The following is a 15,812-nucleotide window of genomic DNA, read 5'->3' on the forward strand; positions in this document are numbered from 1 at the left end:
AGCAGAGATGGTTGCCTCTCTATGCCTGAGCTGCCTGGGGCATTTCAGGCCAAAGGCATACTTCCACCTCACTATAGACTGCAAATAAAAAGATACTTACTGACTCTGGAAAAAGCATATGAAGCTCTGTCTCTTCCATCACGTTGGCACAGAGCTCAGACCTGGCCACAAGGGGTTATGGATCAACTGTGAGCTGATTGAACCAAACCATCGTACCATATCATCCCTGAAAGCTTTAGTACCTGCAAGCACGGTGGTAGGAACCTGTGAGCCACGCGGCAGCAGCCTGGGAGAGGGCTGCTCTCCATCAAACCACCCCCAAGATAACAGCGGGTTTCCAGCTCAGCAACCACAAGGCTGGCGGGGGCTCTGCGTGCCTGGGAGCCTCGTCTTCTCACCACCTCTCGCAAAAGCAGCTTTCTGCAGCGTGAACAGAGCAGCCCCCAGCTAGCAGGAAGGGAAATCAATGGTTCCAGAGGAGCTCACACACCGCCGCTCGCAACAGCCAAGCGAGGAGTCATTAATTCCCCTCCTTGCTCGGTGACAGCAGCTGCTACGCTCACTTGTGGGCAGCTTCTGAGGAACGATGCCGGTTGGGGCGGTGCTGCTTCAGGCAAGCAGCAAGGAGAAAGGTGGGAAGGTTAAATGAGAGGGTGGCTGCATACGCACGCTGGGGAGAGGCCGGGTCTCTCCGAAAGCCCTGTGGCAGGTGCTGCCTGTCACACACAGATTTAGCTTGTAGTACCCTGTGCTTTTGAAGATGGCAGAAGCCCAGTTTCCTTCCCCCCCCCCCCCCCCCCCCGCCCCACTTCTTGCTCCAGGACTGCACAGTCGGCTCCCTGCTACTCCTTGGCTGCAAGGACAGGGCACCAAGCATGGAGAGGCTCACACAGAGATGCGTGGGGAGCAGATCTGTTTGGTAGTTAGTGTCTACTCAACTCTGCTCCCTGTTTTTTCCTGCCTACAGCCATCCCAGCACTTGCCCGGAGCCTGGCAGCTCAGGACCTACACCACGGTTTGGTGATTAAAGCAAAGAAATACTCAGCAGCGTTGGCTTTCAGTATCTCGCAGGGGCATGCCTTTAATCAAACAGAGAGACCCTGGTGTTACATACAGGCACACTGAGGGATGAAGAACAGATGCAATGGAGTCTGTTTTCAGATTTCCATAACAAGTGTGTGTCAGGAGCTGGCAGCTATGAAGACATGTGGCATATGCTGGGTATGTCTGTACCGCGCCCTGCCCAGGAAGCTGTTTCTTTCGTGGGAGCTCCTCTGATGAGTTCCAGACACCGGGAATGGACAGAGCTGCTGTCTCAGGGATGCAGAGGAAGCTCACCTTGACCTTTACTCCTTGTGGGCTCAAAACTGCTGGCGCTGCACTGCGGCAGGCAATCCAAGCAAGGAGATGCCCACAAAGCCACAACTCCTCAGCACCAGGCTGATCCCAGGGAAGGCGTGGTGACAGGAGGGTGGTTACCGTCCACTGGGTCATGCCGTGGTGACAGGAGGGTGGTTACTGTCCACTGGGTCACGCCAGCGATTCACAGCTGGACATTTTCCTCCTGCGCCCAGCCCAGCAGCCTCAGTCCTGCAACAGCTTGTGTTTTACGGTTGAGCTCTCTGAACAGAGGTGAACAAAGAGAGTCCCAGCTGCCGCGCGAGCACGCAGCTCGCACAGGTCATAGTCATGGGCCCACTCCACATTGCCCCACCGCTGAATCTGAAGGAGAGGAGGAACGTGAGTCAGTTCAGAACTGGATTATACACAGAGCTGCTCAGCAACTCTCAGCCTCCCTTTTCATGTTTGTGAAACACGGGTAACCCCCCAGGAGCTGTGCCAATCACTGCCTAGGGGTGTAGGGAGATCTCCAGATGAGTATGGAGGATTCGCTTCATCTGTACTGGCATCTGAGGCAAAGCCCCTTAAAGGGAGGATGAAAAGATTCCCATCAAGTTCAGCCACTTTTGGGTCAGGGAGAGCTTCACGCCAGGCCAGTTTCCAGCAAGCAAGCTATTATCTTGGTGTCTACCAAGGCCTCCAGGCTGGATAACCCCCAGCAAGAGAAGCCAGCCACGACTTTACACTTCAGATTAGAGAGGGAGAAAGTCAGTCATCTGGGCTCTGCAAAAAGAAAACTGGCAGCCCCGGGAGCACTCTGGGCTGTTGTGCCCATGATGTTGCTCTACAGCAGCGCCCTCCAAACTCTCAAACGGGGAGACTGGCAGAGTGGAACCTCTCCTGCAATAGCAGGCACTTCCCTTGCCAGTTATTTGTGGTGGGAGATGCATTTGTCACACTGAGATTATTGCTATTTGAATTATAGGGCTGTTCTGCAACATCATTTACCTGGTATTCTTCCTCCAGGCGAGAGAGAAGCACAGCTTTCTCTACTGTAATGTGCCTGTCAATCAGACCCATGGACAGAATCAGAGATTTCAGCTGGGTGATTACATATTCTATACCTGGAAGAGAATAACCCAAAACAAACAAGATTCATGGTTGTTTTCTGCAGCGTTGCAGCAGCGTCTTCACTTGCTCTGAAGAGACAGTCGGGGTGTGGTACCTCCTCAGGGACAGCGATACCTCCCGCTTGCACCTGGGCAGTTAAGCATCAGATCTGCAGTTAACAGCAGAGACAAAGCGCTGTTCTGGCCACTGTCATCGCAGTGACAAAGTGCCTTTGAAACTGCCTCCTATTATTCTGCCACAAACCTGCCCTGTGCGAAGGGAAGGGATATCCACCCGTGCCCGAATATTCTGGAGCTCAGCTGAAAGTCCAGGGTGAGAGGGACTTGTATACTGTTGGGTGATAAAAGAGCTGCCCACATCTATAATCACACCTAGAAAAACACTGTGCAAACGTGCGTGGTATGCTGTGCCCCGTGAGAACTGTGTCGGCAAAGGACACAGCTGCTGGGCTTGGCTGCTAAAACAGCAGAGCTCTTTCCTGCCACACCACCAGCTACTGGCTCGAGAGACACCCCTCTGCAGAGGAGGAGAGCGAGTCCCTGATGGCTGAGGGACTGGAGCAAATCCCACAGACATGCACAGCCAGGAGGAGGAGGAAAGAAGGGCTCAAAGCTCTGAGCTGCTGAGCACCCACAGACCAGCTCAAGCTGATAGGAAAAGGAGGTGACTGCGTAGGGACAGCATCTAAGGAAGGAACTGAAGTCAGGCTTGTCCTGTGCTACGCCAAACCCTGAGTTTCAGATCTAAAGTTAACTAACTGGCCAGAGCCTCCCCTTCCCCAGGGGAGGCACATGCCTTTCCCTTCCACCCTGCCTACCCACATTACAAACTATGAATAAATTATTAATCAAATAATATGTTTACAGGGGTAACAGGAAGGCTTTGCAAGTCCTGTCTCAGGAATCCTGTCCCAGGAATCCTGTCCCTGATACTCTTCCTTAGCTGCTCAGCTAGTGTCATCTCTGGGTTTCACTGCTGCTCATTCAAATTTTGCATTTGAGGATTTGAGCAAAGCAAATATTACTTAATTTCTTTACCTTTAAGTGTCATTCAGCACTATCAGGTAAGATCAAGTGGGCTATAAGGGTGAAAGTGTGTGGACAGTGCACAGAGCCATGGCACTTGGAGTAATAAACCTCATTTCTCTTCCTGGTAACAAAGCCGGGGACTACACCACTAGAAAGTTTGAGGTTATTAAAGAAGTTATTTGTGCCCGGGTAGAGCAGACAACTCGCAGGCCAGCAAAGCCAGATCCTGAACATCAGTGGCACTAAGGCGAGAGTCCCTGTCCCTAACAAATACAGCCAAGGGACTGGCTTGAAGTTTTAAAACATAAAACCTCAACGCTCTGATTATCTCAGCATATCAGTGCGAGAGGAAAAACATGACAGTCACTTTTCTCCCCTGTGGAGAGGAACCGCCTCCTCCGCTGGTACAGCCTCTCTCACCTTGCAGGGCCCACATGTTGTAGGACGCCAGGTGGCTGACGAAGGTCTCCTTGGTGCTGGCTGGGATATTTGGTCCCAGGATGCTGGTCGAGGAGCCAATTGCCACGTTGTACCTGAAACAATCACCCGGCTCCTTAGACAAGCACAGGGCTTGTGGACCTTGCAGCTCCGGCAGTCACAAGCACTAGAGCTCCTGGTCTCATCAGGGCAGGGCAAAAGCAGACAGAAACATCTTTAACCTCTTACCTTTTCTCAGCCCAGGCAACAACAGGATCCCATTCATTCTTCTGCAGCTCTGCCAAGGCGGGCGGCTCCTCCACACGATAGCTGGGACGTTGCAGAACAAAACTACACTGGATTTGCACTCCTGGGCTGCCAGACTGCTCCCTGCCAGGCTGGGGCACACCTCTGGGAAGCAACCTTTCCCCCCGAGACCACAGCAAAGGAAGCAAGGGCCTACTGTCTACCCAGGCAGTGGCAGCAGTGACTGGGAACAATCCCCCCACTCTTCTCCAAATTCAGAGCTTTTTGTTGTGCTAGGAAGTTTGCAGAGGTAAGACCGGCCTAAATGAATTCAAACCCTTAGGTCAAAACCAGGAGAGATCAGAGCCCTGCCATGACTGGGTTACAGTACACATTTTCCCTCACTCCCCCCAACCACCTTTCCAAAAACCACATGGTGACAAGACAACCTCGCCTCTGTGCCAGCAGGGCCCCCATCTCATACCAGATAGTGTCAGTCTCCAGGAACTTCACAGCCGCACGGATCAGCTGCGTTTTGTTTCGCTGTGTGGGATTGTCCAGTGCCGTGTTGCACAGCGTGGTCTGTGGGATAAAGACAGTTTAAACCGCTATTATTCAAAGCTTGGAAAACCCATCTTTAGCCCCCAGCATTTTGATTCCCTATCTTTAATCCCGATTTCCTTGACCTGACTGCTCCCAGCACGCTGCATTCTGCCCTGCCGAGGTCTCAGCATCCCAACCTGCCATGCTCACCAGGTGCATAGTGTAGAACTTGATGGTGTCTTTCTGGGAGTCCCACTCTGTTGCCACTGCAATGGCCAAGGCCTCACTGGGGACAGTGAAGAGCTTGGCCTGGGGTGTTTTCAGCTTTCGGTGGTCCAGGTTTATTTCAAAGCCTCCTGGGGAATCAGAGTATAAATCCTGGGGAATCAAAGAGGAGCAGGCACTAAGGAACAACAGACAACCCCACAGCGGGAGCAGATTCAGAGCCACAGCTGATGGGAGCACGGGACCAGGGATACTCAAGTTTCCCACTACCACTTTGACATATTTTTCCCCCAGTCTTGGAAGCTGTTTCCCACCACACAGCTTTGCTATAAATGAGGAAAGGGCACAGCAGGCTGGTGACAAATACCCGACTCGCACAGCCTGGGCTACGGGTGTGCTGTGCTCTCGCTGTACCTGCATGGGCTGATAACCCCCCCTCCCAGGGACCAGCCCCTCTGTGCTGTCCCTGCAACCATACTCACCTTCTCCTTGAGAGATGCTCACATTCTGGTAAAACCGCTTCCTCTCTGAGGGAAAAAAACAGAGCCATTCAGAGGACAGTCAGAGGATTTTCGATCCCTTCCCCTACTCCCCATCCCAGCCTGGAACAGATGGAGCCCTTGGTGCTATCAAGGTGGCCTGGCCACAAAAAATCCAGCCCATTCATCCACAGCTTCCAAACACTACACCATTTCAGTGAGCTCCACTCAACTGGGGAAGTGCCACAAAACTGGTGAAAATCACAGTGTTGCTGCGCACAACCAGCCAGCGAATGGGACCGGCTTCACTTCTGCCAGGCTGGGCTCTCGGCTCCCTTCGAACAGGCTGGCACTGAGCCTCTAGAGTCTGGCAGGGGCGGTTTCCAAAGCAGACCTGTCCCAGCACTCCTCCTGGAGTTTCACTCTGGGCTCAATCTTTCAAGATTCTCCCAATGCAACCACATTTGACAAATTTATCCCTGAACCGCCCTGGCTAACTCTCTCTTCCTGCATGTTCCGTCTCGGAGCAACCAGAAACCCAGCAGAGCTGGGTTAGAGACAGGACAGGCCACAGCAACTTCTCTTTCCATGCCCGATGATGACAAACCCACTCGATGCCAACCCACACGCTCTCCCTCAGTGCATCTCGCTCATTGTTTCCTTTGACCTGCAGCCGATGCACCCTCTGGAAGAGCCACAGCTGCCGGGAGGCTCGGAAGATGAAGGGAAGGACACTGTTCCCTCCACCGCGACCACCCATGGGGGCAGGTTTATTGCAGGCACACGCGGTAACAGCTGGATGGTGTCGGGGACACACAGCAGCATGACACTGAGTCACCAGCGGAGGAATCACCTCCCACAGCTGCCTCCAGCCCACACACCCCGCTCCGGCTGGGGAGTAGTTGACTCCACCAGCAAGGGGAGCCTGAGGGAACTGCAGGTCTCTGTTTTAAGAGCAGCCTCCTGTGAAACCAGCACTGTACCACGCAATCCCAGCAACCGAGAGCCAGATTACACACGTTGCAAAAGCTTGTATCTCTCACACAAGCTGTTCCCCCTGATGACAGCAACCAGATCATAAACCCCAAACCCATAAATCTACCTTGTGAGGTGTGAAGCAAGCAGGTCAGCCTGCAGGTCTGTTATTCTAAGCTAAAAAAAAAAAAAAAAAAAGCACATTTCCACTGGGGAAATGGAACAGGATTTACTCAGGTTCAGTGACCTGCAACTTTCGGGGCCTCAATAAAAAACCCACACTGTCGAGGCACAGTTCTAAAAGGATTAACATGTGTGTACCCCTGAGGAGCCCTGAATCACGTCAGTGGGCTCCAACACCCCACAACGAGTCACCACGACTCTGCAGCCTCACCTCAGACAGAAGGAGACTAATTTTACTGTCCTCAAACCCACATGTTTCCAGCAAAATCTATGGAAGGGATACATGGCCCGGAACGTGCCTGAACCACACCAGCTGGGTCCTATCCCCCCCCCAATCCCGAACAAACACCAAAACACAAACGCAAAATGGTGTGCTGGGGATTTGGCCGTGCTGCCAGAGAATCCCCCCGTCGAGCCCCCACTAACACCAGGGGAAAGGCGCTGGGGAAGGCCCAGCAACTGGGCCATGTCGCCGGAGATACTACAAGCCCTTGGGGTGGCCAGGCCCGGCGGGGCTGTGCTGGCACCGCTCCCGGCCCCGCCGCGGGGGGGCGGTTTGACCCTTTCCCGTGTTTCCACCCGCCCCGAACCCAGCCCTCCCCTGCCCCAGGGTGACCTTGAGGGGTGTCACCGAAGGGGGGGAATTCCCCCAGCGGGACCGGCCTCGCCGGGCCAGGGAAGGGCCCCCCTCCCCGAAGGGGGCTGGAGAGACCCCCCCCGGGCGGCCCGGCGCTCCCTCACCTGCCGGCGGGGCGTAGGCCCGGCCCCCGCCCGACCCCACCGGGCCGCTCCCGGCAGCGGCGGGAGGCGAACGGGGGAGACGGGCGAGCGGGGAGCGACTCCACAAGAGCTGGCGACAGCCGCGCCACATCGCGACGAAAGACGAAGAGGAAGCACCACCGCCGCCCTCCCGCCTCAGCGCGGCTCCGCGGGCGCCGCCATGTTGCCGGGGCGGCAGCCAATCCGCGCCGCGAACGCGTTTTGCCCCTTCGCCCGCCCCGTCCCTCCGCTGGTGGAGGGGGGAAAACTACATTTCCCAGCAACTATCGCGGCCGCGCCTGCCGGGAGGAAGCGCGTCCCTCGCACCCGCGGCCAATCGGTGCCCGGCACCACCCCTCCCGCAGCGCCCGCGAGGGCCAATGGGAGCGCGCGGAGGCGCTGCCGGGAGGCCCCTGAGCCAGGCGGCGGCGGCGGCGGCGGCCTCGGCGTGAGGGAACGGAGCGGAGCGGGCGGCGCCCCCGGCCGCGCTCGGCCCCGGTCCACGCTGGCGCCCGGGGACCCTCCCGAGATGCCGGTGCGGAGCGAGCGGTGCCGCGCGGGCGGAGCGGCGGGCTCGGCCTCTTCGCCGGCCTCCGGGGCGGCCGCCAGTAGCCTGGTGCCGCCGCCCCCCATCAACACGGCGCAGCCCGGCGTGGCCACCTCGCTGCTCTACAGCGGCGCCAAGTTCCGCGGGCAGCAGCGCAGCAAGGGCAATGCCTACGAGGTGGAGGTCGTCATGCAGGTGAGGGGCTCGCCGGCGGCCGCCTCCCCTTCTCCGGGCCCCCGCTCTCCTCAGGCCGCGGTCGCTGTTCCCGCCCCACCGATCCCCTCAGGCCTCGATCGCCTCCCTCTTGTCCCCTTCCGGTCCCCCTAAGGCCGCGGTCGTCCAGTCTTTCACCCCCTCAGGCCCAGTCGCATTTTCTCCTCTCCCGGTTGCCGGCTGCTGCCATCCTCCCTGCCACCATTCCCCTCAGGCCCCGGTTACCGGGCCCCTCCGGCTCGGGTCGGTGTCAGCCCTCCCCCGGTTCCCTCAGAACCCAAAACTTGTTTCATGTCCTGTTTCCTGAGCCCTAGTAAGGCCTGTGGCTGTGGTGAGGGAGACCCTTTTCTCTTAGTCTCAGCATCCTTGTTTCCCTCAGCCCCAGTGAGGTGAGACCAGAATGGTAGAGGCCTCAGAGGGATCCTTCCCCTCAGGCCCGATCTTCCCTACCGCTGCTTCCCTCTGAGCTGGTGGTGCCTCCCTGTGATTCCCCTGGTTCCATCAAGCCTGGTAATGGCTGTGAGTCCTCAGGCTCTGGAGAGATCTCTGTCCCTGTGCGCTTTCAGGAAAAAGACCCTGTTCTGTTCCTCACAGGTGCCAGGAGAGACCCCTTTCCCTCAGGCCCAGGGCCACCGCCTCCTTATTCCATTTGCCTCAAACCCTGAGGAGGGCCCACTGCACTCAAGCCTTTCCTTCCCACCTCTTTGCCCCATTCCTTTCAGGCCTGGTAAAGTTCATAACCCGGGATCCCTTCTCCACTCCCTTCACCCTCTGAGGTGGCCGTGTACCTTCTGTGCCACAGGGTGGAAGGGTAAGAGCCTGGCTTAGAGTGGGTGTTGTCCTGTGAAGTCCCTACCAGTGGGACAGCCTGTATTTCAGGCCTGGCTGGAAATTAGCAGGGATCCAGGTCCCAGTCCCTGGCTGGCAGAGCATGGCCTGGCTGAACCCAGGGTTCCCTGTCCCTGGGGTGTCAGAGGCTCCCCCAGGCTGATCAGGGAGCCTGGGGCGAAGTGCAGTTGTTTGTCTGTGGCAAGAATGCAGCCAGACAGCTGTAGTACCCAGCTGTGCTGGGGAATCAGGACACTATTCCTCCCTGTAGTCATTGTCACCCTGCGTGCTTTATTTTTAGTCCTAGGGATTGGCACGATTGCTTTGGGCAGAGCTGGCGAGGTGTGGAGTCATTAGTACGCGGACAAGCCAGACATCTGATACACGCTTTCCTGTAGAGCACCCTGCGAGTCACAGCTTTGTTCCTAGTTTGGTGGCACGGGATCTGGGGGACTGCAGTTGAGCGTGTAGCAAGCGCAGTGATGAAGCTTGACGTGTGCTGGCGTTGTGGAGTAGTGTCAGAGCCCCAGGGTCAGCAGATGGGGTAGCGTTTGAACCGACTGTCTGTTTTCACATACAGTCCTCCCCTTGTCAACTGCACAAGCGTACCTGGTATGGTTTGCTGTGGTGGGGACATCCTATGGCTGATCAGCTTCGCTGCACGCTGCCTTCTCGCAGGGGCTGGCTGTGGCTTTGTGCTAAAAATGCTGCTGTTTTGCGCGTGTCAGCTGAGAAGAGGTGGCTGCCTGCTCTCCCTGTGCTTGAGCGCAGAGAAGCGTTGCTTTTCTTTGATCGCAGCTGGGGAAGATCCATCTTCTCACAGTTGATGTTTGCACTTCCCCAAATAACTCGCTCTTTGCTTTGAAAACAGAGCTGGAGATGTCGGGGAAAAGCTTGGAAAATCCTCTGGCTTTAAAAGGTGCTTGGAAGAGGCACAGCCCCCCTGCCTAGCAGAAGCACCAAGATGCAGCCCCGTAACTCAAAAGAAGGGTGGCTCAAAAGCGTTACAGCTGGGAGAAAGGCCTCCTTCAAAAGACACAAGACATGATTTGGCTTCTGAGCAGGCTTTGGCATGTGCCAGGCTGGGTACTAGGCAGAGAGTGTGGGTAGTGTGTTAGAGAGGTCTGGGTCAAGCCTGTCAAATAACCAGACAGCAAAGCTCAGGGCCGTGCTTTCTTCCTCTAGCCTGAATTATCTCCAGTAAATAGATGGTTTTTACTCTTCTCTCACCTGAGCGCCAGCTCGCTGGTAGCGGTCGACTGGGAAATGTGGGGGCTGGGGGTGTGGGTGATTCTGCCAGTGGTACTCTCACTTGGAGAAAACTGTGATTCTGCTTCCTTCTGGGAGGAGAGGGGGGGTTTGTTTCCCATCGGAGACCTCTGGGCAGAGGCTGCTGCCTCAGTGTGATGGAGCTGAAACCACCCAGGGTGTTGTCAGGCCTGGGATGTGGGAGCTGTCAGAGGTGAGCTGGGCACCTGTAAATGATCTTTCCAAATGGTTCCCAGCTGTGGGGAAGGGCTGCCAGTGTGAGCATTGGGCAGTAAGGTGGGAAGTCTGTACCAGCTGAAGCTGAAATTATCCTTGGAGGGGTTAGAAGTTGCTTTGTGTCAATTGGATGCCTTTGTGCATATGCTTATGGTTGGACTTTGCACTCTTTTCTAGCATGTGGATATGGAAAACTCCTATCTCTGTGGATACTTGAAGATTAAAGGCCTTACAGAGGTGAGTGTTAACTGCAAAACAACAAGAAAAGGTGCTGTGTAAAGGGTTTTCTTTTTCCTGGTGGAGTGGGAGAAGCTGCCACCAAGAAATAGCAAGTGGAAGGACTGAACATACACTAAGTTTGACCATGAAATAGTTTAATTGCTTCAGTCTGTTGTTCTTGGCATGTCAAGCAAATATGACACGCCTTGATGAGAGTCCCGAACAAGGGAAGCTTATCTGGCATCCCATAAGGTCTGAGCAGAAACAAATCTGACTCTGCAGTCAGCTTTAGGCCCTCTACCAGTGGTGCCGTGTTGCTGAAACCAAATAAACCCAAACAGCCAGATCTTTACATACTTCCTTCCCTGTCCATCCTCTAAGATCGCTCACGGTGTTGGACAGTTGGTGAGAACTGTCTGCCAGGGTTGGTGCTTCTTTCAGCTGTGGTGCACCATGTGTCTGTCATTACATGGGAAGGCTTGGAGAAGCTTCCTTGCCCTTATTCCCTGCCTGGGTTCTCCTAATTAGGTGCCAATGCAAAGCTGAAGGGGAGCACCTTCTCCCTGGTGGGGTGGCTTTATCCAGCCCTTGGGCTTTGTAGCCCTGGGTACCAGCTGGGGAGTGGTGCTGGCTGTAACCAGTCACTTGTGATTGTCCAGCTGGGAGATTCCCCACAGTCCAACTCTGACACAGCTCCTTCTGATTTCTTCAACTGAACAGAGAGAGGCTGGAAGAGGCTGGAATAAGAGGGAGGAAAGTTGTGTGTACGAGTCAGACTTTAAGAGCTGTGGGGCAGGACAAGTCCATGTGCTCCTTGGAGGTTCGGGAGCAGTGACCTCAGATTGTCTGGAGCTTTTGCAGCAAGATGGTGCTTTTTGCTGAGCGCATACACCTCTATCTGCGTTTGAGTTTCTGTCTCTGACCTCTCGTTTGTCTCTCTTCTCTCCTAGGAGTACCCAACCCTCACTACTTTCTTTGAAGGGGAAATAATCAGTAAAAAGCACCCTTTCTTAACGCGCAAGTGGGATGCTGATGAAGATGTGGATCGTAAACACTGGGTAAATAAATCAGAGGGACAGAGGCAGTCCTGGCTGAGCAGCTGGTTTGGAGATGAGATGCAGAGGGTGTCTGTGCAAGAGCTGTCAGAAGGGCCTCGAAAGCTCTCCTTTTTGGGTGTCTTCCTCCTCCTCTCCACTGGGAACTTTGGAACTAGAGGTCCCTTCAGGCCGTTGGCTGTGATCCAGGAGAAGGGAAGGGGTGTCTTGCTTTCCACTTGCTGGCCCTGGGGTTGGAAGGGAGCAGGGGCAATCCCTGTCTCTTGCACCCCTAGGAGAAGACACTCCTTGATTTGAAGGTTTATCACAAAACAGAGTGGAGAAGGGGAGAGATGCCCCTCTGGCACAGGCAGGGCAGTTGGTACCTGTGTCTCAGTCACGCTACCAGCCACCTCAGCCCTCTGCTCAGGGTAGGGTGTGTCTGCCCTGTGCTCTGGATCAGGGCCATAGCAGCCAGCTGATTGCCTCGCCGCCTTGACCTTTGCTGCTGTTTGCCAAACTTTGACGTTTATTGTGTTGTCTGTCAAATATCTTCCTCTGGAAGTGTAGGAGCTTCTCCAGCCAGGCTGTGGTTGTCTGGCAATCCCCGGTGCTAGTCCTGGGGTGTGCGTTAAGCAACTGCTCCAGGGGAAGAGCAGCCCCTTTGGTGAGGAGGTCCTGTTCTGTAGCGGTTTTTCCCTCTTATATAGCAGCTGGCGCTAGTGAGCTCTACTCCTGGAATAAGCATCCTGGGTTTTTTGTTTTTTTTTTTGTTTCAGGGGAAGTTCCAGGCTTTTTACCAGTATGCAAAAACATTTAACTCTGATGACTTTGATTATGAGGATCTGAAAAACGGGGACTACGTCTTCATGAGATGGAAGGTAAACTCTGCATGTCTCCTTCTCTGATGAGCTGCTTACAAGCGACTGACAGAGGCTTGTGGTGCCTGAAAGCTTTTTCAGCTATGCTGGTTTAATGAAAGATCTGACCCTACCAACCCTGTAACCCACTGTACTTTCAAATTCCTATGTGACTCCTGTCTAGCCAACTAATTACGTCCTTAAGGGCTGCAGTTGCAGCTAAAAACACAACAGGAAAATCTTGCTTGGTGATGCTCCAGAGGATGAGAGAATTGGTGTCTCTGATCCCTCTGTGGGGCCTGTGTGTTTGATGCAGACTGGCCAGTCTGCACCCCTCTGCTCTTCATCTGGATTGATTCCTCCCTCTTTACACAAGCTTTGTGCAGCTGTGATGGGAGGAAGTCATAGAATCACAGAAAAGTTTGGGTTGGAAGGTACCTTTAAAGATCATCTAGGACATGCCCCCTCCCCTGCTACAAGCACGGACGTCTTCCGGTTGCTTAAAGCCCCAGCCAACCTGACCTTGAACACTTCCAGGGATGGGGCATCCACAACTTCACTGGGAACCTGTTCCAGTATCTCACCACCCTCACAGTAATGAACTTCTTCCTTATATTTAATTTAAAGCTACCTTCTTTTAGTTTAAAAACCGTTACTCCTTGTCCTATTGCTACAGGCCGTGGTAAAGTCTCTCTCCATCTTCCTTATAAGACCCTGTAAGCACTGAAAGGCTGCAATAAGGTCTCCTTGGAGCCTTCTCTTCATCACCTGGCAGCTCTGATTCCTGATTTTGCAGTTGGGCTTCTGATCTGCAGTGGGCAGGTGTTGAACTGGAACTGACCTTGTGCACTCTATAAAACTGGTTCTGTTCTCAGTTGCCTGCTTCCCTGTAAGATGCCTACAGTGGCAGGTGGTGAAAGAACACACGGGTCTCTGTGGCCTGGGCTGCTGCGAGTGCAGTGAATGCTCAGCCAGGAATCCCTTCGTGTTAATGGGTGCCAATATTCAAATTGGGAGGGCAGATTGGAGCAGGGGAGCAGTATTTGACCGGCATTTTAAAATACGGTCTGTGTTTTCTGTGCAGGAACAGTTCCTAGTTCCAGATCACACTATCAAAGACATCAGCGGTGCTTCCTTTGCTGGTTTCTATTACATCTGCTTCCAGAAGTCAGCAGCATCTATAGAGGGCTATTACTACCATAGGAGTTCAGAATGGTAAGGAAGCTTCCTTCCTCCTGTGGACTGAAGGGTGGCTCCTCAAACCAAGCGGTGACTCCTCTTCTGCTTGTCTGCAGCCTTGGGAGTGTCCAGATGGTGCTTCTCTGGGCTGGGAAGGAGGTTCAGTGCGGCGGCTGGACCTTGGGGCAGAAGGGAGGGCGTGTGTGCTAGCACAGAGCCAGGCTAGCACAGCCCATTTGTGTGGTAAAAGTGCTGCCCTTTTTGCATGGCTGGGGATAATTGGGCTGGCAATGTGGCACGGGAGGAGATACAAGGTGTGGAGACACGCTGTGGCCCAGTGAAGCAATTGTCTGGTATGCTGGGAGGCAGACGCCAGCTGTGGTTCACTAAAAGTGTCCCTCCAGAAGCCTGGTCTCCAGTGCAGATGCTCACAGGGCTTGTCCTGCTCCTGCCCTCCCGTGGGGACAGGCAAGTGTAATGCAGCCTGGCCTCTTGTGCAGGGTTGTGCTCCCTCAGTTTGTGCTCTGAACAGTGATTCAAGATTTGAGCTTCTCCATGCCTTGGCCCTTCAGAGGATGTTGGAAGGGCCTTTGAGAAGGAGCTCGGTGTTTTCTCACATATAACAGCCTGGCTGTTGCTCCCTTCACGCAGAAATCTTGTTAGGCCAGTGCTTTGTAGTCCGTGGTCCTTGGGGTGTTGCTGTAAGACATGGGGAGCAACGTTAATTGGTTGGTTTCTTGTTAAAGCCGTGTGATAAGTAGCTGTGGAGAACTCTTTTCTCTCTGAGAGCCTTGGATGTTTGTCACACGCAGCGAGTGAATCTGTAGGGTGGCTGGAAGCTCTCAGGGAGGGAAGGTACCCAGGAGGCTTTCAGACGAATCCCCTCAAGCTAAGCTTTGAAAGACCTGAGTGTAATTTGCAGTTGTAGCAAACACCGTTGTGAACATGAAAGCTGTTGAACTTCAAAAGGTGTCCAAAAACCACAGCCAGCCCACCTCGAACGCAGCCTTGGCTGCAGGTAGCTCAAAGGCCGGGGAATGGAAATGAGGAACGATGCCAAGTCCTCATGGGGTTTTGGCACAGCTGGCGATTGGGTGTTGGGGATGCCTGAACACCTCTGAGGCTGTAAGAAGGAGCTCTGTTGCTCTATACAACCCTCTCATCTGTCTTTTCCCTCTCTCCCAGGTATCAGTCATTGAATTTAACTCACGTTCCTGAGCACAGCGCTCCTATCTACGAATTCCGATGACAACTGTCCAGAACTAATACTGCACGGAAGCAAACCGGGCAGGAGAGCATGGCCTGCCAGGAGAACTGTGTCCCTGTCGGAGCACGGGAATGCACGCTTCTCTCCTGCCCCTCGGACTCGCAAGAGAGAGCCTGAATGTTAAACCCACCCAGCCCAAGGAGCGTGGCTGCTGGAGCTTGATTCTCCCTCCTGTCGAGTGGCGATTTGATCTTTAATCTGGTTTTAAGCTACCTTTAAATGCACTTTCTTATTGCACAGCTAGTTTCTCTGTCACTGAAGTTCCTCCCAGCTCTCCTCTGGAAGCTGTTTCTCAGTAGCTGGAATCAGTGGTCTGTCCTCTTGAGTAATAAGAAAATATAAGCTCAGCGCTTATATTTTCCTTGTTACAGCTTGATATGGGTTGAGATCGCCAGGACTCAGGTTTGTTGCCCAGGTTGCCAGCTCTGATGCTCCCAGAGCCGGGTCCTGCGTGCGAGGCTCTGCTTGGCAGAGAGCTGCTGGGCTGCAGAGTCTGTTGGGGGAGTGTTGGCTGAGACAGATGAGGCTCGAAGGAGTCTTTGCTTCGCGCTGGCTAACGAGGTTAGCCGGAGCTGCAGATCTTTCAGGAACGCCAAGCCTTTGGAGCTGGGAGCTCTTCCAGTGCCTGGATACGCCACTGGAAATTAATTTAATGTACGGACTTCCAGGCTCTCAGTAAAGTGGATCTGAACTCTGCTTATAGGTGTATATTTGCTCTTTACTTAAGTTAAGGGTAAAAAAAAAGAAAAAGAAAAAAAAAGGAAAAAAAAAAAAAGACTTTTATTTAAAAAAAAAAAAAAAAGAAAGATATTTTTATGGTTCCTTTTTCCAAGGACCCTATGGCAAATGCACA

The 15,812-nt window shown here is 54.0% G+C and overlaps 2 protein-coding genes across 2 annotated transcripts; one reads left to right on the plus strand and one right to left on the minus strand.

Moving 5' to 3' along the window:
* Positions 1-1,052: 1,052 nt before the first annotated feature.
* On the minus strand, positions 1,053-7,513 carry ATPAF2 (ATP synthase mitochondrial F1 complex assembly factor 2). Its single transcript, XM_074158576.1, has 8 exons — positions 7,310-7,513; positions 5,414-5,458; positions 4,917-5,062; positions 4,648-4,745; positions 4,167-4,247; positions 3,921-4,033; positions 2,350-2,465; positions 1,053-1,722 (listed from the first exon to the last, which is right to left on the minus strand). Exons 1-8 carry the CDS (start codon positions 7,437-7,439, stop codon positions 1,585-1,587), a joined length of 867 nt encoding a protein of 288 aa, XP_074014677.1. The 5' UTR covers positions 7,440-7,513; the 3' UTR covers positions 1,053-1,584.
* A 194-nt stretch (positions 7,514-7,707) lies between these two features.
* On the plus strand, positions 7,708-15,694 carry GID4 (GID complex subunit 4 homolog). The gene is given in 7 exon segments (XM_074158688.1): positions 7,708-7,737; positions 7,740-8,069; positions 10,578-10,637; positions 11,570-11,677; positions 12,433-12,534; positions 13,598-13,728; positions 14,878-15,694. Coding segments are annotated over 7 exon segments (825 nt in total). The 3' UTR covers positions 14,942-15,694.
* The last annotated feature ends 118 nt before the right edge of the window (positions 15,695-15,812 follow it).

The sequence above is a fragment of the Numenius arquata genome, chromosome 14 (assembly GCF_964106895.1).
Source record: "Numenius arquata chromosome 14, bNumArq3.hap1.1, whole genome shotgun sequence".
Classification (NCBI taxonomy): domain Eukaryota; kingdom Metazoa; phylum Chordata; class Aves; order Charadriiformes; family Scolopacidae; genus Numenius; species Numenius arquata.

What these genes read in the sequence shown, in the direction of transcription:
- ATPAF2 (XM_074158576.1), bottom strand. Translation starts at nt 7,439, where the DNA reads ATGTGGCGCGGCTGTCGCCAGCTCTTGTGGAGTCGCTCCCCGCTCGCC. An exon ending in AGTTCTACACTATGCACCTG is followed by an intron (nt 4,746 to 4,916) that starts GTGAGCATGGCA and finishes TTTATCCCACAG; the next exon opens with ACCACGCTGTGCAACACGGC. An exon ending in CTGGAGACTGACACTATCTG is followed by an intron (nt 4,248 to 4,647) that starts GTATGAGATGGG and finishes GCAACGTCCCAG; the next exon opens with CTATCGTGTGGAGGAGCCGC.